Source organism: Macaca nemestrina, chromosome 12 (assembly GCF_043159975.1).
Source record: "Macaca nemestrina isolate mMacNem1 chromosome 12, mMacNem.hap1, whole genome shotgun sequence".
Taxonomy (NCBI): Eukaryota; Metazoa; Chordata; class Mammalia; order Primates; family Cercopithecidae; genus Macaca; species Macaca nemestrina.
The window spans coordinates 3120816-3143011 of record NC_092136.1 but is presented as its reverse complement, the minus strand read 5'-3'; the positions used below and the strand labels follow the sequence as shown (position 1 = coordinate 3143011).

Here is a 22196-nt window from a genome sequence, read left to right as displayed (position 1 = left end):
GACTAAGAACAGGACCCGTGTGGATCCTGGGGTTGGAGGGATGGCTGGAAAGGGAAGGGCTGCTCTGAGACCCTCTGCCTTTCAGTGCAGCTTCGTATGGCCAATCTCTCGCGCTCTGAGAACATCTGAGAACTTCCTCGGCCTCGCTCCTTGCAAATGGCCGCTTGTATCTGCCCCCGCCCCTTGTGTTAGCGGCTCCTGGAGAGGCCCTCTGGCCCTGCCACCATCACCAAAGCCCCTCCCTTGGTTTGAGGCTTCAGAGCAGCCTCCTGAGTGCACCAAGTGCACCGCCGGCAGCATGAGCCCCGGAATTCAGCCTCTGCTTAGGCCAGGAGTGCACAGGGAAGGCTGGGGCTCCCTCCAACTCCTCACACCACATCTTCCCTCCTCCCTCCTCCCTCCTTCTCAGGCCACCTGAAGCCTCTGCCTTTGGGCACCTCCCTGGACACCTCCAGAGACGCTCTGGGGAGAGGACTTTGCCGGCAGGCTGGTCTAGGCTCACCAGGTAGGAGCCCCATGGGGGTCCACCGTGGAGAAGCTCCCACCTCTGGGGGAAGAGGAAGGCCCCACACGTGGGTTCCCCATGCACGTGCCCTCTGTCTGCAGAGCCTTCCCTGGCACATGGTGGAGGGTGCAGCGTCGCCCTCACCACATCCATGAGGGATGCGGACATCTTTTGAGCACGTTAGTGCACCGTGCCAGGAGCCCAGGGCCTGCCCACAGGCATGGGGAGGCGTTAGGCACACTTGACCTGAGGTGCAGAGGGCTGAGCCCCGGCTGAGGTCCCGCCGCTGGGAAGGGAGGTCCAGGGGCTGCAGCCAGAGGGCATCTGCAGGGCCATGGATGCCACTCCCTGTGCCCCCAGCGGGGGCACAAAAGACGCCCGAGGACTATGTCTGTCTCCCTCTTGCAGGTCCCTCACCAGCACCCTCTGAGCCGGCCAGGATGTTGGGGCTGTTCAGCCTCTGGAAAACCTTTGACAGCGTGGTCTTCTACCTCACGCTGATCGTGGGCCTTGGGGGACTGGTAGGTAACGGGCTGGTGCTCTGGAACCTCGGCTTCCACATCAAGAAGGGCCCCTTCTCTGTCTACCTGCTGCACCTGGCCGCCGCTGACTTCCTGTTCCTCTCCTGCCACATGGGCTTCTCCGTGGCTCAGGCTGCCCTGGGTGCCCAGGACACACTCTACTTCGTGCTCACCTTCCTGTGGTTCGCGGTGGGGCTCTGGCTGCTGGCGGCCTTCAGCGTGGAGCGCTGCCTCTCCAACCTCTTCCCCACCTGCTACCAGGGCTGCTGGCCCAGACACGCCTCAGCCATCCTCTGCGCCCTGGTGTGGGCCCTGACCCTGCCCGCCGTGCTGCTGCCCGCCAACGCCTGCGGCCTGCTGCGCAACAGCACGCGCCTCCTGGTCTGCCTGCGCTACCACGTGGCCAGCGTCATCTGGCTCCTGGTGCTGGCCTGCGTGGCCTGCACGGCTGGCGTGGTCCTCTTTGTCTGGGTGACCTGCTGCTCCACGCGCCCGCGGCCCAGGCTCTACGGCATCGTCCTGGGCGCGCTGTTCCTGTTCTTCTTCTGTGGCCTGCCCTTGGTCCTCTACTGGAGCCTGCAGCCCCTGCTGAACTTCCTGCTGCACTTCCTGCTGCCCATGTTTTTACCGCTGGCCACGCTGCTGGCCTGCATCAACAGCAGCTCCAAGCCCCTCATCTACTTGGCGTCGGGCCGGCAGCCCGGGAAGCGGGAGCCACTGCGGGTGGTGCTGCGGAGGGCCCTGGGGGAGGGTGCCGAGCTAGGCGCGAGGGGACAGTCCCTGCCCATGGGCCTCCTATAAGTGGGCTTGCCCCACCCACAGGGCCTGCCAGGAAGTGCCCACCCCCCCAACCTCGCCCACCCCGCACCCAGATGCTTCCAGGACCGGGAGGAGCCCCACCCACCACCTAGCTCTTACCCTGAGCACCCAAGGGCTGGACACAGCTGGGGAGACTTGGTCCTGACCACCCCCTGGCCAGGCCTGCTGAGGATGAGGGAGGCAGGAAAATGGAGCTGGAGAGAGGTCGGGCAAGGTGGGAAAAAGGAGAAGCCTCCTGAATAGGGGTGAGAACGGGCACCACGCCCCCAGGCCCAGCCCAGATCCCCTCACCGGGCCCCTCTCCACCCTGCTGCACCTCAGTCACAGGGGAGAAAACTGCGAAGTAAAACAGAGCCAGCCCCCAGCCCACAGTGGCCGGATTGGAACTCAGGCTTCTGGACACCTGGGCTAGGTGGGCGCTGCCCATGCCACCTGCTGGCTGAGACTCTGATTCTCCCACTACAGAGTTGGGGTGGAACTACTCTTTACTCCCCGCCCCGCTCAGCCATCATCGTCCTGCCCGCCCCCCCCCCCCACAGGGACCACACCCAGGGCTCTGTCCCCCTCTCTGAGGCCCCAGGACGGGCAGATGACTGATGTCACCAGCAGAAGCCACCAGGTGGTGCTGTTTCTGTACAGAACAGACCCAGCCTCGTGGGCCGGCGGACACAGGAGCCTCCATCCCCTCGGTCCGCTCCCATCCCCTCGGTCCGCTCCCATCCCCTCGGTCCGCTCCCATCCCCTCGGTCCGCTCCCATCCCCTCCCACACTGGTCCCCACCAGGCCTCTCCTGAGCCCCCAAGGCCATCTGCTCTCTGCAGAGTTGCTCAAGTCTCCCACCTCTGTTTTCACCCTCCCTCCTCAGCCCTGGGACGTCTGGAGCTTTTGCACCCAGGGTTTGCTTTGGAGAGAGAGAGAGAGAGAGAGAGAGAGAGAGAGAGAGAGAGAGAGAGAGAGAGAGAGAGAAAGAGAGAGAGAAAGGAAGGAAAAGACAGAGAGAGAGGAGGTGAAGCCAAATTTCCAAAGCACAAACCATTTGATGTGTTTTCTGACCATGAAATAAAATACTTTCTGGTCAGTGTTAAAACATTCAAGCTCTGTAGAAAATACTAAAAAGATAAATCGCCGAAATATTTTTCCACTCAGAGGGGACATTTTTTATGAAAAGCACTCCAGTCGTGTATTTTTTTTTTAATAAAGACCAGCAGAAATTTTCTTTTTGCCCAAAGGAAGGCACTCAATGGGTGCTATTGGTGCCGGGTGGGACATTCTGCAGCTGCCTTTGAATAAAGTTGTTCTTTTTCCACTGGAAAAGTAATATGTTGCTCATTTATGGAAACCTTGAAGAACCTTAAAAACTGGAAAGAAAAAAAGCTTACATGTAGTCCCCCAACCCAGAGGCATGGGCCTTTGCTGGGTTTTCTTCCTTCCCCAGGATAAACGTGTTCTGGTCACACCAAGTCCCCCGACCCCTGCCCCCCGCTGCCAGTTCTCCCTAGACCGTGCCCTCAGGACAGGCAGCTCAGCAGGGAGTATGGGTGCTGTTTGTTGGTCTAAAGGCCATCTAGGGGGCTCAGGAGGAGGAAAGTGTGGGCATTGTTAGTCTAAAGGCCATCTGGGGAGCTCAGGAGGATGGGAAAACCTGAGCCCTGCTGGCCAGGGGAGGCTTAGGCTTTGAGGGGCAGGGTGGGAGGGGTTGTTCATTCTTGTGATACTTCACACAAGACCCCAGGAGCCATGTGGCCTCCTTCCTGAAAGACCTGGAAATGGGATAAGGGTGGGGACAGTTTCAGAGGTGACACCTACAGGACCCGTTCCATCCTCCCAGCCCAGGAAATAGCTGCAGGGCCCCCCGTGGGGCCATCCATCTGTGTACAGCAGGACAGGAAGGTGTCTGGCTGCTGATGGTGTCTGGAGCACATGACAAACAGCCCAGTCTAGACAGATGGAGAGCAAGGGGCCTCTGCCCCGGCACCCACTGCTAAGCCCAGAGACAACCAGGTCACGTTCTGGACCTGGAGAAGCTACAGCCACATGGAAGGATAAGGCTGCCTTGGGCTGGTCTGGGTCCAGGCAGCCGCAAAAGCTGGACTACAGACTGGGCAGAGCTTCACTCCAGTCCTGCCCGCTCTTCTCAGGCTGGGTGACCTCCAGCGTGTCACCTGACTGCTCTGAGCCCAGGTCTGTGAGAGACGTCAGGGCAAGGTCTCCTTGCCCGCATGGCAGGGATCCAGGCCTCCACAGAGGGCGGCCCGCCCAAACCTTCAAGACCAGATGCATCGCCTGGCCCGCCTCTGCAGAACTCCAGGTGTGTCCCGCCCGCCCTGACCTTGGCACACCCACCTCGCTGCCTTCTGGTGTCCCTGCCCCTGGCACCGTCTTGCTCAGCCTTCAGGGACCCGTCCTTGTGACTGTCTGTCCTGTTCTGTGATGCCCGGGGCTTCCTGGCAGCAGATGCCGAATTCTCAGCTCCTCTAGTGTGCACTGCCCCGTCAGTGCCCACAGTGACCACTGTGTCCAGCAGCCCCCACCCCTGACCAGCACAGTCCATTGTGTCATGTGCTTCCCACCCCTGCTTATTCGCTCCTGAGTTTGCCTCTTTAGTGTCTGTGTCTCCCTAGAAGGGGAGCTCCATGAGGGCACAGAGCCTGCAGCTGACTTGCTGCTGTCTCCCTGGGACTGGCAGGTAAAGTGGCTTGATGAGTTCTTGTCAAATGGAGGGACAAGCAGATGGATGGATAAGTGGATGGATGGATAAGTGGGTGGATAGATGGATGGATAAGTGGGTGGGTGGGTGGGTGGATGGATGGATGGATGGATGGATGGATGGACCACTGAAAGAGATATGGCCAAATGAATAAATGATGTGGTTAAGATAGAGTATAGTTAAGTGGAATCAGACCAGGCTGGTCCTGGATTCTGGAAGCTTCCTGGCCACTCTTGTCCTGATCTCTCACCTGACAGCTGAACGGATCATCAGAGGAGGGGCCCAGGTTTTCTCACAGCAGAGTCCAGTACTCCAGGCCCTCTCCCTCCCTTTTGGGTTCACAAACATCACTAAGTCAGCTCCGTGCTGGGCACCCGGCCTAGGGCTTGAGATGTGGACCCACCATGCTATGACCCCTGTCCCCAGAGAGCTTGACATCTGGAGAAGAGACAGACACAAACATAATGCAAAGACAGCGTGCTGAGGGTGCACGAGGTGTACAGAAGCCTTAAGGAGCTGCCATTTGTCCCAGCTCACCCTCAGTACTTCCAGTTCATGGCTGTGCCCGTGGCCTTAGTGCCCCCTTTACTGGCGAGGGCCCAGTTGGACGTCAAATCATCCAGTGGCCCTAATGTTAGAGGAGCAGGAGGGTCACATGTCCCCACTCAGAACGCAGGGCAGGCTTCCCGGAAGTGTGGTGTCTGCGCCTTCCAAGGGCAGTGTGGGTGCGGAGGAAGGGGTGACCGTCTCCAGCACAGTCAGGTCAGTCTAAGAAGAACCTTGAAGGGAAGGCAGGACCCTCCCAGGGAAACGGAGCCAAGGCAGGGTAAGGTACAGAGGCGCAACCCGGGCGCCATGAAGAAGAAGGAACCCCGATGCCAGTGGGCGGTGAGGAAGCTGAGGCAGACAAAGACACAGAGCGGAGCTGAGACAGGGCAGTGACAAGGGGCATGGCCTTAAAGGGCTATGATGAGGGGTGTGGCTTTAAAGGTCTGTAATGAGGGGTGTGGCTTAAAGGGCTGGGACGAGGGGCGTGGCTTAAAGGGCTGTGACGAGGGGCGTGGCTTAAAGGGCTGCGACGAGGGGCGTGGCTTTAAAGGGTTGTGATGAGGGGCGTGGCTTTCCCTCGGTTGCTCTGCGGGGGATTGCAAATGGATTTAAGCAGGAGAGGGATGATATCAGACGTACATGAAAGACATAAAACTGACAACTGAGAGGGGACCAGGCAGCGGGGGTGGGGGTCCAGGCTGAGCAGGGGACACACAGGAAGTTGCTGCCGCTATGCAGGGAAGACGGAAGAGCTGGTGCAGCCTCCAAAGAGAACAATGGCGGGAAGGCTGCAGGGGAGGATCTGAGGGCTGGGGGGAAGAGGTAGCCTAGAATTTGCAGTGGAACAAGGTCAGATCAGGAAAGGAAGAAGTCGGGAGCCTTCACAGAGGGGAAGGGTAGGAAAATAAAACACAGGCACCTGCCAAGAAGAACAGAAGGACCAGGATCCTGAGAGGGGGCTGTGGATCCTGGTGGGGGTCGTGGATCCTGGTGGGGGTCGTGGATCCTGGGAGGGGATCGTGGAACCTGAGATGGGGTGGTGGATCCTGAGAGGGGGCTGTAGATCCTGAGACGGGGCTGTGGATCCTGGGAGGGGGTCGTGGATCCTGGGAGGGGGCTGTCGGCAGTTGGCCCTGGGATGGGAACAGGGGCGTATCACACATGTAAAAAGGACTCCCAGGGGCCGATGGGTAAACTCCCAGGTTTACATTTCCTGTGTTCATCTCAAATTAAATGTAGATGGTGAGAAATGATGATCAAAGTTCATTTTGTCTGTTTCTTTCCCACGCACATCCAGTTGTTCTGGTAAAACCCCTTTCCCGTTGGATTGCGTTGGCATCTGTATTGTGAATCAACTGATTGTATAGGGTGGGTTGACTTCTGGACTCTATTCTGTTGACTGCTCTATTTCACTGTCCTTCTATCAATACCACACTGTCTTCACTACTGCAGCTTTACATTAAGTTACGATATCAAGTGGTGTTACTCTTACACTTTTATATTTCTTCTTCAAGATTTACATTTCCATATAAATTTCAGAATCAGCTTGACAGTTTATCCAAATGTCTACTGGTTTTGACTGGGATCGCATTTACTCTATTCAGTTACTCTGGATCAATTTATGGAGAACGGACATCTTTGCAACACTGAGTTTACCAATTTATGAACATTGTTTTTCTCTGTCTATTGTGGTCTTCTTCATTTCTGTCTCTTCTAGTTTTCATTATAGGTGTGTTATACATTTCTAGTAAAATGTATTGCTAGTTATTTAAGGCTTCTCAATGCTATGTAAAAATAGTCTTTTATTTGCTTTTTCCAATTGTTCATTGATAGTTTGTATATTTTTATATATTGATAGTTTGTATTATTTTTGTATATTGACTTTGATTTTTTTATATTTATCTAACAGCTATCCTGTGAACTTGCTAAATTAACTTATTCTAATAGTCTTTTTGAAAACTGCTTAGGATTTTTTATGTATACAATCAAATCATTTGCATGACATGAAATAATTATTATAAATCATGAATAATTATAAATAATAATTTAAAATGACACATGATTAATAGTTATAAATATAAGAGTTAGGAAATTTTAATAATTAATATTACACATGATTAATAGTTATTATAAATAATAATAACTAGAAATAATTTTACTAATTCATTTCTGGTCTTTGCACTTTTTGTTCTTTGCTTTATGTCACTCATTAAGACCTCCCATACAATGTTAATAGACACAGTAAAAGTGGACATCCTCACCTCATTCCCAGCCTTTCAGGAAAGTGCTCAGTATTTTGCCATTAAACATATTAGCTGCAGGTTTTTTGTTTGTGCCCCTCATCGTAGTGATATGATTCCTATCTAGTCCCAATTTTCTGACTTCTTTTCATCACACATAGGTATTGAATTGCATCAGCTTTTTTTCCTTCATTTATAAAGGCGACTATACAGTTTGTCTTTGTTAGTCTGTTAATGGGAGGAATTACATTGATTTATTTTCAAATGTTAACTTTGTATTCCTTGGATAGTCCCCGTCACATGTGTCCATGTGAAGAGACCACCAAACGGGCTTTGTGTGAGCAATAAAGCTTTTTAATCACCTGGGTGCAGGCGGACTGAGTCCAAAAAAGGAGTCAGCAAAGGGAGATAGGAGTGGGGCAGTTTTATAGGATTTGGGTAGGTAGTGGAAGATTACAGTTAAAGGGGGTTGTTCTCTTGCAGGCAGGGACAGGGGTCACAAGGTGCAGGGTAGGGAGATCTTGAGACTCATTGTCCAGGAGAAGAATATCACAAGGTCGATTGATTAGTTGGGGTGGGGCAGGAACAAATCACCATGGTGGAATGTCATCAGTTAAGGCAGGAACTGGCTATTCTCACTTCTTTTGTGGATCTTCAGTTGCTTCAGGCCATCAGGATGCATATGCAGGTCACAGGGGATATGATGGCTTAGCTTGGGCTCAGAGGCCTGACAATCCCCATTTGGCCATGACGTATTATCCTTCTTATATATTGGTGGATTTGATTTATGAATATATATATATATATATATACACACATTTTTTTTTTTGAGATGGAGTCTCGCTCTGTTGCCCAGGCTGGAGTGCAGTGGCACGATCTTGGCTCATTGCAAACTCTGTCTCCTGGATTCACAGCGTTCTCCTGCCTCAGCCTCCTGAGTAGCTGGGACTACAGGTGCCCACCACCACGCCCGGCTAATTTTTTGTATTTTTAGTAAAGACAGGGTTTCACCGTGGTCTTGATCTCCTGACCTCATGATCCGCCCGCCTCAGCCTCCCAAAGTGCTGGGATTACAGGTGTGAGCCACTGCGCCCGGCCAATTTATGAACATTTTGATATGGGTAGCATTTGTGTTCACAAGAGAGGTTGCTGTCTCATTTATTTTCTAGTAATGTTCTCTTCAGGTTTGGGCATCAGTTATTTCCTCTTGGGCTCAACTCTGTGTAAGACTTTAGATAAAGCCAATATTATTTCACCGGTGAAGCCAACTGAGTTTTTGTGAACAGGTTCTAAAACACAATTTCAATTTCTTTAACAAATATAGGGCTATTCAGATTCTCTTTTTCTTCTTGTGTCAGTTTTGTTTTTCAAGGAATTTGTCCGCTTTATTTTACCTGAGTTTGAATTTGTTAGCATAAACTTGCATACAATATCCCCTTATTAATCTTTTATTGTCTATCAAATTCACATATCTCTTTTTTATTTTTACTATGGGTACTTTGCATTTTCTCCTGATAATTCTCATTAAGGCCTTATCAATTTTAGTAATTTTTTCATAGAACCAACTTTTATTGATTTTTCCTATAGTGTTCATCTGTTTTCTATTTAATTAATTTCTGTTTATATATATTTATGATGTCTTTCCTTCTAAATCGTGAAAGTCAAATTTGTTCTTCTTTTTCTAGCTTTTTGAGTTAAGCAGCTTAGACAATTTTTTAAAAATCTTTTCTTGTAGACTTCCTAATGCTCCCTACCAAGATGTTCACCCACTTGTAATATAGAAACACTCCATATGAAAGCAGAGATTACCAGAATAGGCATTTTTTTCATGATGCAACAATATGCTGCCTACAAGAGACACATTTTAGATTCAAAGGCACAAATAAGTTAAATGCAGAAAGATATAAAATGAGGCTGGTCACAATGGTTTATGCCTGTAATCCCAGCACTTTGGGAAGCCAACACAAGGGGATCACTTGAGCTCAGGAGTTTGAGACCAGCCTGGGCAACACAGTGAGACCTTGTCACTACAAAAAATAAAAAATTCACCAGATGCAGTGGTGCACACCTGTAGCCCCAGCTGCTTGGGAGACTGAGGCCAGAGGATCCCTTGAGCCCAGGAGATCAAGACTGCAGTGAGCTGTGATTACACCACTGCACTCCAGCCTGTCTCGATAAATTTTTATTTCTATGTATTTATTTATTTATGTTTTGAGCTGGAGTCTTGCTCTGTTGCCAAGCTGGAGTGCAGTGGTGCAATCTCAGCTCACTGCAATCTTCACCTCCTGGGTTCAGGTGACTCTCCTGCCTCAGCCTCCCAAGTAGCTAGGACTACAGGCATGTGCCACCACACCCAACTAATTTTTGTATTTTTAGTGGAGACGGGATTTCACCATGTTGTTCAGGATGGTCTCTACCTCTTGACCTCATGTTCCAACCGCCTTGGCCTCCCAAAGTGCTGGGATTACAGGCAGATATAAAATGATATTCCATGTAAATAACAACCAAAAAAGAGCTGAAATGGCTATAATAATATCAGACTAAATAAACTTTAAGTAAAAAAATTGTTACTAGAGACACATAAGGACTTTCTACCATCATAAAAGCATCAGTCCATCAAGAGATACCACAACTATAAACATATATGCTTGTGGTAGGCTAAAAACAAAGCCCCCTTAAAACCTATCCATGTCCTAACCCCTGTAACCTGTGAATGTGACTTTCTATGACAAAAGTGACTTTGTAGATATGATTAAATTAAGGCCCTTGAGATGGATAGATGATATTAGATTATCTGGGTGGGCCCAAGGTAACCGCAGGCATCCTTGTAAGAGGGAGGCAGGAGACCAGGGTTAGTAGGAGGAGATGTGACGATGGAAGAAAGAGGCTGGAGTGATGTAAGGACAGGGTTATGAGCCAAGGAAGGCAAGCAGCCTCTGGAAGCTGGAAAAGCAAAGAAGAGACCCTCCCCTAGAGCTTCCAGAGGGAGTGCGGCCCCATGGACTCCCTGGTTTTAACCCGGTGAGACTGGTTTCAGACTGCTGACCTCCAGGGCTGTTAGATGATAAAGGCATGTTGTTTTAAGCCATTGAGTTTGTGGTCATTTGTGACATCAGTAACAGGAAATTCATACAGACCATGTCCCTTCCAGCTTCTGTCTTCTTTTATTTGCTCTCCTGTATCTTCAAACAGTTGCTTTTGATTCTTCCCAGAGTTGACAGTTATTTAATAACAGCAGGGCTGCTCTGATGTCAGCTACCCTACCATTACCAGAAACAGAACTCGAGTTACCCTTTCTAAAATGAAAAGGATATTTTTGACTTCCAAAGCATGTGGGTCCCCAAGGGTTTGCAAATCTGTACCTATCTTATAGGATGTGTGAGAGTTAAATGAGAGAATTCACTGCACAGGTGGGTTACAGGAAGCTGGCATGAACTGAGCCTTCAGTCATGCTAGTTATGGTCAGAAGAATAAAAGGGGGTCATCCAGGCCTACAATTTATAGGTGGATCCACAGGACTTAATGACAGGCTGGGTTTAGGGGTGCCTTGTACAGGCTGCACCTGGAATGTCCTCCCGTTCCCTTCTCCTTGTCTGTCCGTGCCTCCTCCTCCAAGCAGCCACACTGCCAAGTCAGTTTTTTCCTTCTGCAGACATGGAAGAAAGTATGTAAGCACAGTCCCAGGCAGGAGCTAAGAGTTTGCAGAATAAATAGATACTGGATCTGGAGGGAAACTGTTCTGAGGTCCAGGGAGGCCCCGCGCCATTCCACCTGCCTGCCCTGCCTTGCACTGCATCCTGGCATCCCACCTACTGGCTGAGCTTAGCCAGCCAAAGCTTCCCAGAGACCCATATGTCTGCACTGGATTCTCCTCCAATAGCTACAGGCCCCATAGCAGCGGCCCTGAGTAAAGACCCAACTCCTCCAAATTGTGTGGAACTGCTGCCAGAAGATATTTCATACCTCGAGACCACCTGGCATCCCTAGTGAGCATCACAGAGACCCTGCTTGGCCAGAGAGCTCACCAGATGCATCACAGCAAAGGGCAGGCCCTCACGGGCCATCCCCCTGGGTCAGAGGTCAGCAACAGTTGACCTGCAGACCAAACCAGTGGAGCCTGCAGATGCGCTTGGCTGGCATTCAGTGATTAAAGTCTTTTGGCGTTTGTTGCCAGCACTGAACAATAAGAAGATTCTACATTAAAATCCAGCTTTCTAGCCCTCCAGAACATCAGAAGCTGGCAAACCTGGCCCTCAATGCCACCTGGCCACAAAGGAGGGGTTGGAGAGAGTCTGAGGCTTCAGGCAGGCATGCGCTCTACCCCCATGAGCCCTTCTCTACTGTCATCCTGAGTCCCAGGTCAGCCATCACGGCACCACACTGTTCATTTCTAGATTGAAGATAAAATTGAGTGGGTTTTTTGCCACCGTTTTTTGTGAGAATAGGGAAAAACAGATTCAGAAGCCTCTTGTTTCAGGAAAAAATTGGAGCTGGCCTATTTCTTTGTGGATGAAATGAGTAGGTAACAAGACGTGTCTGGCACCAAATTCCCCTGCCAGGATAAGAATTAATCCCCCTTGGTCTGGACCCCATCCTTCTGCAATGGAGAAACTGAGGCCCAGGCAGGGTGAGACCGGCCCAAGGTCACACAGCCAAACAGCAGCTCGGCAGCGGTGCCTGGGGACCCGGTGGCACCCACAGTCTCCTCTGATGGGTATGTGAGCACATCTGTAATGCTCAGAGCCACACACCCCAGGGCTCTGACGAGGACTTTGTTTCAGTCTCCCAGGGCCTGAGGATTCTAGTGGACTCAGGCCTCTTAGAGATGTGCTGTCCCAGCGCTGTCCCCCAGACAAACTTGTGGGGCTCCAACAAGGGTGGCAGATGGCCTGTGGCTGGGCTAATGGCCTGGAAAAGGCTGCCCGCAGGAGGAGGGAGGCGGCTGCAGAGACACAATATAAGAATACTTGACAGTTTCCTGTAGGGAGCCAGGCCCAGTCTCGCCAAAGAGGCCGGGAACCCGGAGCAGACAGATGGAGCTGTCCCCTCTGAAGCCAGCCAGGCTGGCCGTGCAAGGCTTCCTCCTCGTCAGCATGTCATCACGAAGCTGTTCAGCATATGCACAAGGAGGGGGGCCACACCCTGCACAGTGTGGCCTTTTGGAGCTGATTTGCAGATAGAGCTATCCACGTTCCCAAAATATCGCCTCCACTGTCCTTCATGAGAAATTCCACCTTTAGCATCACACTTTTGGGGTAAGGTGAGATAGACGGAGCTACCAAATTAGAGAGCTAAATGGCAGGTCCCACACATGGACTGGGACCAGGGCTGGCCAGAAACCATGAAGTGGAAAGACCAGGTTTTCAAAGTGCCACCCCAGTTGCTGTGCTGAGAGGTAGTGGGGGACCAACTAGGCCTCCAGGAAAGCCCAGCGTCAGTGATGCCACCTCACACCAGGTGCCTGACATAGCACCCATTTCTCTTATCATCTTATCTTCACCATCACCATCCTCACCATCACCATCCTCAACATCACCATCATCACCATCACCACCACCACCATTATTTCCATCACCATCATCATTACTACCATTATCACTATCACCATCACCATCATCATCACCACCACCATCATCATTTCCATCACCATCATCATTACTACCATTATCACCATCACCATCATCACCATCACCACCACCATCGTCATCATTTCCATCACCATCATCATTACTACCATTATCACCATCACCATCATCACCATCACCATCATCACCATCACCATCATCATCACCATCATAATTACTATCATTATCACCATCACCATCGTCACCACCACCACCATCATCATTTCCATCACCATCATCATTACTACCATTATCACCATCACCATCACCATCATCATCACCACTGCCATCATCACCATCACCACCACCATCATCACCATCACCACCATCATCACCATCACCACCATCACCACCATCATCATCATCACCATCATCACCATCACCATCCTCAACATCACCATCATCACCATCACCACCACCATCGTCATCATTTCCATCACCATCATCATTACTACCATTATCACCATCACCATCATTATTTCCATCACTATCATCATTACTACCATTATCACCATCACCATCATTATCACCACTGCCATCATCACTATCACCACCACCATCACCATCATCACCATTACCACCATCATCACCATCATCACCATCACCACCATCATCATCATCACCATCATCAGCATCACCACCATCATCATCATCACCATCATGACCATCATCACCGCCACCACCATCATCACCATCATCACCATCACCACCATCACCATCATCACCATCACCACCACCATCATCATCACCATCATCACCATCACCACCATCATCATCACCATCATCATCATCACCACCATCAACATCATCACCATCATCATCATCATTACCACCATCACCACCATCATCACCATCATCACCATCACCACCACCATCACCATCACCACCATCACCATCATCACCATCACCACCATCACCATCATCACCATCACCACCATCATCATCATCACCATCATCACCATCACCACCATCATCATCATCATCATTATCACCATCACTATCACCACCATTATCACCATCACCATCATCACCATTATCATCAACATCACCATCACCACCATCATCATCACCATCACCACCATCACCATCAACATCATCATCACCATCATCATAACCACCACCATCACCACCACCATCATCATCATCACCATCATCACTATCATCACCATCACCATCACCACCATCACCATCACCACCATCACCACCATCATCATCATCACCATCATCATCACCATCATCATCATCTTCACCATCATAATCATCATCACCACCACCATCACCATCATCACCATTATCATCAACATCACCATCACCACCATCATCATCACCATCACCACCATCACCATCAACATCATCATCACCATCATCATAACCACCACCATCACCACCACCATCATCATCATCACCATCATCACTATCATCACCATCACCATCACCACCATCACCATCACCACCATCACCACCATCATCATCATCACCATCATCATCACCATCATCATCATCTTCACCATCATAATCATCATCACCACCACCATCACCATCATCACCATCACCATCATCACCACCACCATCACCGTCATCACCATCACAACCATCACCACCATCATCACCATCATCACCATCACCACCATCATCACCATCATCATCACCATGACCACCACCATCATCGTCATCATTATCACCATCACCATCACCACCATTATCACCATCACCATCATCACCATTATCATCAACATGATCACCATCACCACCATTATCATCACCATCATCAGTACCATCACCATCAACATCATCACCACCATCACTATCATCATCACCATCACCATTATCACCACCATCACCATAACCATCATCATCATTATCACTCCTCCTCCTTCTCCACATCCTCCTCAAAGTATTCCCAACTCTCTGCCAAGGAAGAGGGGATGAGGAAGAAAACAAGCCACCCATACCTCCTCCACACTCCACGCCTCAGCCCACAGCCAGCCCTACACCACTCTCCATGCACCTTGGCGCACGCTCTTCACACCTGAGAAACCTCCTCTACTGGGCAGGTCTCCAAATTCCTCAGTTTTGACGCCATCAGTCTCTACATCCTGCCTTGAGAGCAGCCTCCCTGGCAGGTGTACTCACTGAGCTTGTTTCCAAGCTCAGAAGCGCCTGGAGTCAGGGGCCATGTTTCTACCTTGGGGCTCCCAGGACTGGGTGCAGGACTGCCAGGGGTTCAACCACTGCCCAACAGAAGTGGGGCGGGGGAGAGAGAGAAGGGGATGAGAGGGAGGTGAGAGGAGGCAGGGGATGGAGCCAGGGAAATGAAAAGGGAAGCCGGGGAGAAGGGATGGGGAAGGAAGGGGGAGGAAGGAGAGGAGAGAATCACGGAGAAAGGGAGGGGACAGAAAGGAAGGAAGGGAGGAGTGTGGAAGTCAAGAAGGAAGGAGGGGAGGGGAGAAAGGGAGGGGACAAGGTGCCTGAAGAATAGACCAAATATTCGCTCTTGGCTCAGACTCATAAATTCCCTGGAAAGTGAAAACTTCCCAAGCCACAAGCAGCCTGACTAAGGGCCACTGACAAATCCTGGGGCTCTCTGAGACTGGTTTCATTCTCCGCTACAGAGAGAATAAAATGTCTGCTCAGCTGAATAAAAGGAAACCCAAATCACAGTGAATCTCCCTGTCATCGCCTGTTCGTGAGACTGGCAGTTTTTCTCTGTTCCTTGATAAACTAAATGCATCCTCTGTGTCCATCGAACCATGGAGGACACTGGCCAAAGTCCATTGCAGGAACTTCCAACTCTGGATCTCAGGGCCAGCGAGCCCTGGAGAAAGCCACACTGCAAGCAGCTCCCGGCCCCAGGACCTGCCACAGAGTTCCCATGGTTGCAGTGGGTATGAAAAGGCGCAGGATGGGGCAGCTGTGCTGTGTGTGCGGTAGTCCAATCCCCTGTCCCTCAGACCTGCCCAGACAGGTTACCACTGGGTGGTTCCCCCGACCACCTTGTTTCCTTATCAGTGGGCAGGATGCTGGCAATGACCCACACTCTGCTCGGTAAAGTCGGTGGCATCTGGAAGCTTCCAGCTGGCCCCTCTGGCTTCTATTAGTGCACAGGAAGTCTGTCCTGTCAGGGTTCTCTACTGGGGCCAGACAGGGGAGAGGCCATGCAGGGACGTAGGTGCTCTCGGTGACTGATGTGGGGAGCCCCTGGCCCTGGCCAGTGAGTGCAGAATGTCCTGGAATGCCAGGGTTCCCCAAGATGGACAAGATGAAAACGGAAAGGACAGATGATTACATGTACAAGCCCCTCACCTGTACTCCATCCTCCTCCCCACATCCAGCCCCACAGAGCAGCCTCCTTCTGCCTTAGCTGTCCCAGCTCAGGCGCACACGGGGTGTGAAGCTCGCCATGCCCCAAACCACCCTTCCTCAGGGACCTGGGACCAGTCAGTGAGCCACACGGAGACTTGGTGTCCACATCTGTCAAATGGGGAACCGGGTGAATGGCAGGCAGTGTTCTGTGAGACCGAATGAGAGAAAGTGTGTCACCATGTCACCGTGTGCTTGTTGAGCCTGACTACAGGCCACGAACTGGGCTATACAGAAATCGCCTCCCCTGATCCTCATGAGGTCAGCACAGGGCAGCTGAGTGGCCTTGCCAGCCGGTGGCAAAACCCAGGCCGTGGCCTCCAAGGCCTTTTGCTCCCTCCTTGATGGGCGCAGGAGTGGTCTGAGCACTGTGTTCACACAACGTTCACAGGATGGTGCCTAGCGGGGGGCGGGGGGCACGCTATGCACCCCTCTTGGAACCCCCTGCAGCCCCGGCTCCTGTGGCTGTGGCCACTTCCCACAGCACGCTGAGGTGGTCACCTGGCATCTGGGCCAGCAGGAGATCTAGCTGTGCAAAGGAGAGGCTGGCCCTGCCCCTCACTGGTGCACCGGAGGCAGACATGCCCACAGCAGAGGCCACATTCCAGGTACAAGGGAGAGGGCTCTGAGACGACGTGTCCACTTGCTTTCTCGCACCCCCGCCCATGGGCAGCCTCCGGGATCACCTGTGTGTTGGGTGCCTGTAGCCTCCGGGATCACCTGTGTGTTGGGTGCCTGTAGCCTCCGGGATCACCTGTGTGTTGGGTGCCTGTAGCCTCCGGGATCACCTGTGTGTTAGGTGCCTGCAGCCTCCAGGATCTCCTGTGTGTTGGGTGTTGGGTGCCTGCAGTTTCCTGGGCCCAGCCTCAGTGCTCTTGCCTCCCAAAAGACACTTGCTAGAAGCTACAGGCATTCCCTGGGGAAGGGTGAACATGGGGACTGTGGGTGGGGGGGCAGAGGGGGCTGGGCATGGAGGGACCCGAGTACCCAGGCGATGGGGAATAATTCTAGTCAGCCTGAACTGGGGAGGCAGCTAACTCGCTGTAGGACCCCAGGCTGCCGCCCACCCACCGTCTCTGTGCTCTGCCGCACCTCTCCTTGAGGTGAGAGGCCATGGGTGGTCCTGCGGTGCCGTGCCCTGTCAGCGGGTCTTCCCTGCGTGTGTTTCTCCATGCAGCCTTTGCTTCCCACTGCAATCCCTAAGCGAGCCCGCTACGGAGACGGAGCCGTTCCGAGGTGTTAGGTAACAGCAGCGCGCACAACTCCTGGACTGCAGCGGATGCAGCCAGGTCCGCCTAGCGCCCAGAAGGCGGCTGCAGCAGCAGCAGGTCCTGCGGGAGGGACAGCTGGCAGCCCCACGCGAGCGTACGGAGAGGCAGTTGTGGGTGCAGCTGGGATGCGAGTCTCCTGGACACGCCGTGAGAGCCACTGTCGCCTGCAGTGACCCGCACCCCCATCCCCAGCCTGACCTGCTCTCCCGAAAAACCCGCCTGTGCCGGGGGAGTCTTGGATACTCCGTTTGGAGCAGCCCGTCGGCCTGGGAGGGGAGTGGTCGTGCCTCAGGCACAGCCCACCCAGACAGGCAGCAGAGCAGAGCAGGCACAGGACCGGCCGGAGGAGGGACCCCAGCCTCGCCCCCATGCCCTGCTGCACGGTGAGTGCCGCCTCCGGGCAGCCCCCAGTCCGCCGCCTGGGAGCCTCGCGCCATCTGTGGAGGGGGCTCCCTTTCTCCACGGGCCACACTGCCGGTGGTGTCGGAGGGGACACTGTGGAGGAAGCGTTCAAGGGTCTGGAATAGTGTGTTGGGGAGGGGGCTGGGAGCAGCTTCTGCCGGGGAGTGCAGGGCCCCCCAACCCTGCCCCAGCCAGTTTTCTGCTGACTTTGCTTCAAAGTTCCCCAGGGCTGGAACCTTGGCCAGCAGGGCACTAGCTCTGTCTGGACACCTCACTCGCCCGCTGACCCCCAACAGTGTTCAGCCTGGTCGGAGCGCGGCAGGCAGGCAGGGCAGGCAGCAGGCTCCAGGGCAGAATCGCGAGGTGCCCCCAGGGCTGGGATGCTGCATTGCACCCACATCCCAGTGCCCTGTTCCCTCCTCCAGGGCAGCGCTGCCCACCGTGGTGGCGAGGGGACTGCCCAACCTCCCTCCAGGGGTGGGACGCCCACCAGGCAGGATGTGGGGCATGACAAATTAGGACGTGCAAGGTCACTTCTGAAGCATCTGTTCACCACCTGTGCCTTTGACTTTTGACTTCTTTTGCTCAAAAAAATTTTTTTTTAAGAAACAGACTTGAAAGGGGATATTTCTCAATTTGACTTAATATTGCATTGGCAGAATGGAGTTTACGCTGAGAGATCGGGGTGGTGAGTGGGGGGGAGTCTGCTACACACCCTGAGCTGGCAGGGGGACTTGGCAGGACCCTTGGGAACAGACAGGGGTCCTGGGAGCAGAGCGTGGGGTCAGCAGAGCCCAGCCTCCCAGGGCCTTTGGAGAGAGCTGAGCTGTCTGGGACACACTGCCAGGCCGACACCCCTCAAGGGAAGCCAGCCTCAGGCCTGAGATCATGGGGGTGCTGACCCTCGGCCTGAGGTCCAGGGTCCCTGGCGTCGTGGAGGCAGGGCAGTGCCACCTTTTTGTCTTTTGGCCTAAAGCTTCCTAAGAAAGGATGGCCAGCTCCCCATGGCTCTAGACGTTTTCCTGAGGGGCGCATGAGGAGCGGCGACACTGGACCAAGCCTCCCACCTGTCCCTGTAGGTCCCACCAGCAAATCCCCAGGGAAGGGGCAGGTGCAGATGGGAATCCCAGCTCCCTCCTGCCAGCTCGGCCTCGATTTCCAGAGATGCCACGTCTTCCTGTGTCAAATGGGAATTTGAGCAATCCAGGTAGTCATGACAAACAGGACCCTGGGTGTGATGGTACCTTCTCGGGGCCTCATGCTCACGGTGCTGGAAGAGGTCAGAGCCGTGGCCTCACGATGGCCAGAGGCCAGGAGGGACGCTGACGGCAACCGCTGCACGCCGTCTGCCCACATTTGCACAGCACACTCTACAGGTTAAATCCGCTGGCTGGCTGGCAGCCACTCAGAAGCCACTCTGCTCTCACGTGCCCTGTTGCATCCGCTCAGCTGCAAGTCCCAAGAGCCAGTGGGGGGTCCCGACGCCTGCTGGAGACCACCGTGCTCCGGCACTTACAGGAGTGCGGTCAGCAGGCGGCCTCCACAGAGGAGTCCTCCCAGTGTCCCAGCAGAGCAGCACATGCCAGGCAGTCCACTGCCAGGGATGTTCCTCTCTGACCAACTTGCTTCAAGGCAGAGGACGCACTGTGGGGACCCAGCGCCGGGGTGTGGGTCCTAGCGGTGCAGGCTCAGGCGGGGCGTTGAGCCTCTCTGACCTCAGTCTCTTCCTCTGTAGAGAGGGAGAACAGGCCCCGTCGTAGAAGCCTCGGGAGGCTGTGAGGAGAGGAAGAGGTGGTGCCTAAGGCTCCGAGCATGGCGCTTTTCAAGTTAATGACATAAAGTTAACCAGGACCACTAGGCAGCTGTGCATCGTGGCTGGGACTACTCATCGGTTCACGTGATGTGGTCCAGGGCTGGGACACGAGACCCAGGACCCAGCTGCCGCCCAGAGAAAATGGTTGAACTGAGCAGGCTGGATGAGGTTGCCCCCAGGACCCCCAGTTTCTCAGGCTCTGGGAGTCTACGGTGGAGAGCACAGAGCGGCAGCAACCGCCTGCCATCCTCTGCTCCGCCAGGAGGCTCCTCCAAGCCTTCGCTCTGCAGCTGTGCTCCAGCCAGTGTTCCTCTCTCCCACACCAGCGAGCCCCTGCTGCGGCCCTGGGCCTGCCCCGACTCTCCTTCAGAACTCTCTGGAAGCCCACATGGCAACAGAGGTGTCCTGAGGTTGGAAGGTGGCAGTGTGGGGAGGGGAGAGGAAGAGGAGGCCAGGGGCTGTGGGGGTCCTCACCTCCCCAGCACGGGAGCTGATGGGGTTTTGTCCTGGGTGGAGGTTGATCCTAGAGGCAGGTCCTGCCCCAGAACTAAGACTCCCAGCCCCGCACGGCCAGAGGGGCCTCAGAAGAGCCAAGGACCTCACAGCCTCCACGTCTGCCCCAGCTGCCCCAAGGGCCTTCCAAGCAGGCCACTGGCTCATTCCTCCCTCCCCAGCAGGGCCGAGCCCCATCCATGGGGGCCAGGTAGCAAGGGGCTCAGTCAACTCTCACTTCTCTGACCATCTCAGCTTAGGAGACCCCCAGAGCCCTTCCCTGCAGGGGGCCCGGGCTGTGCCGAGCCTCGTTCCTACCTCTGCCAGGTTCCTTGACTGGCATTGCCTCCTCTGTGACTTGGTGGCTCCAACCCATGAGAAAAGCTCAGCCTTGCGCTGCCCTCGAGGAGGCACAGATCTGCCTGGAGAGTCAAGGGGGCTTCCTGGAGGAGGTGGTGGAGAGTCGGGGGGCTTTCTGGAGGAGGTGGTGGAGAGTCAGGAGGGCTTCCTGGAGGAAGTGGTGGAGAGTCAGGGGGGGCTTCCTGGAGAAGGTGATGGAGAGTCAGGAGGGCTTCCTGAAGGAGGTGATAGAGAATCAGGGGGGCTTCCTGGAGGAGGTAGTGGAGAGTCAAGGGGGCTTCCTGCAGGAGGGAAGGCTCACCCAGGCTCTCCAGGGAGTTGGAACTGCCCTGCCCTATTCCAGGCCAAGCGGCTCCACATTCCAAGCATGGTGGTGTGGACACTTTTCCCCCTCCTCATTCTGTTCTGAGGGAGCTCTGTTGGGCACCAAGGAGGGTGTGTGCCTGGGATGATGGGGACTAGGCCAGAGGGGCCAGCATTGGCCAGATCAAGGAGAGCGTAGGACTCCAGGCTCATGAGCTTAGAGTCGGTCCTAAGAACAGCAGAGGCAGGAGGGTTCCAAGCCAGGGAATGATGTGGACAATGTAGGTTCTAGAAGGTCCTCAGGCTGCATCCTGGGGGCTCCCAAGGTGTGGGGAAGGCAGGAGGTGAGGAGCAGAGGGGGCCGAGCAGGACTCCCACGACCCTGCTCAAGGACCTTGGTCATGCCAGGCAGCCCCTTCCACTCAGCACCCCGGCTGCTTTCTTTCTCATTGTTCTCTGACCCGTCACCCTCTTTAGCCCCCAGGGCAGAGCAATCTGTTCCTGGGCTTTCGGCCCTGGGCTGTCCTTGGTGTATTCCCCACCTGGGTAGCAAACAGCCCTGAAACCCAGTGCCCGCCGCTGCCATCTCCATTCTGGAGACACCCGAGGAACTGGGGCCGGAGGGCAAACGGGCTGCAATGGAGCAGCTGAGCCCAACTGAGCCGCCTCCTTGCGCAGGGCCCAGCCTCTCTGCCTCTCCACGGAGCTGTGGGGAGGCCCCAGGCAGCAGGGCAGGGCCAGGGCCTTGGGGTGACAAGGAAGCAGGGCCTAGGCCTGTAGTCTGTGGTCCTGTGATTCTGTGGCCGGTGCCTCTGCCATCCACTCGAAGGCTCTCTGGCCTCTTGGGCCCCAACCTGCACCTTGTACCCTGCACCTAGCACCCTCTGAGCAGCAGGTTTTCTAGGGTCCCAGGTACCAGTGCTTCCCGAGACGTGTCAAACCACTGGGGACTCCCAGTGGCCTGAGCGGGCCGGATGCCCCCAAGCTGCAGCTTAGGACCCTTGGCAAACCCTCAGGGATGGAGCTCTGTTCCCAGGGCAGACCCACGCTGGCTCTCAGAGAACTGAGGTGTGGGGACTGCTCAGGGGGAGATGGAGGCTGGGGCGATCAAGGAGTCTGAGCTGGAGCCCTGGGGCGCTGTGCTGAACCCTGCCGCCTGTCATCAGTCCCGGAAGCAGCCCTCAAATGATAAATACGTCTATGCGGGACATAAGAGCCACACTAGACTCT

The 22196-nt window shown here is 53.9% G+C and overlaps 1 protein-coding gene and 2 long non-coding RNA genes across 5 annotated transcripts; 1 reads left to right on the top strand and 2 right to left on the bottom strand.

Annotated features, from left to right (window-relative positions):
* The first annotated feature begins 916 nt into the window (after window positions 1-916).
* Window positions 917-1827, top strand: LOC105469753 (MAS related GPR family member G). The gene has a single exon (XM_011721258.2). It carries the CDS (start codon window positions 946-948, stop codon window positions 1825-1827), a length of 882 nt encoding a protein of 293 aa, XP_011719560.1. The 5' UTR covers window positions 917-945.
* Window positions 1828-3027: 1200 nt separating this feature from the next.
* On the bottom strand, window positions 3028-5471 carry LOC105469754 (uncharacterized). Its single transcript, XR_980054.2, has 3 exons — window positions 4803-5471; window positions 4189-4289; window positions 3028-3203 (listed from the first exon to the last, which is right to left on the bottom strand). It is a non-coding gene; the product is annotated as an uncharacterized lncRNA (long non-coding RNA).
* A 4883-nt stretch (window positions 5472-10354) lies between these two features.
* LOC139357402 (uncharacterized) lies at window positions 10355-21102 on the bottom strand. Of its 3 annotated transcripts, none has more exons than XR_011610419.1 (3): window positions 20622-20793; window positions 19243-19771; window positions 10355-10987 (listed from the first exon to the last, which is right to left on the bottom strand). It is a non-coding gene; the product is annotated as an uncharacterized lncRNA (long non-coding RNA). The 3 variants fall into 3 exon arrangements; XR_011610418.1 differs by lacking the exon at window positions 10355-10987 and adding an exon at window positions 20965-21102 and having other exon boundaries at window positions 18434-19771; window positions 20622-20878; XR_011610417.1 differs by lacking the exon at window positions 10355-10987 and adding an exon at window positions 20965-21101 and having other exon boundaries at window positions 18435-19771; window positions 20622-20811.
* Window positions 21103-22196: the final 1094 nt, after the last annotated feature.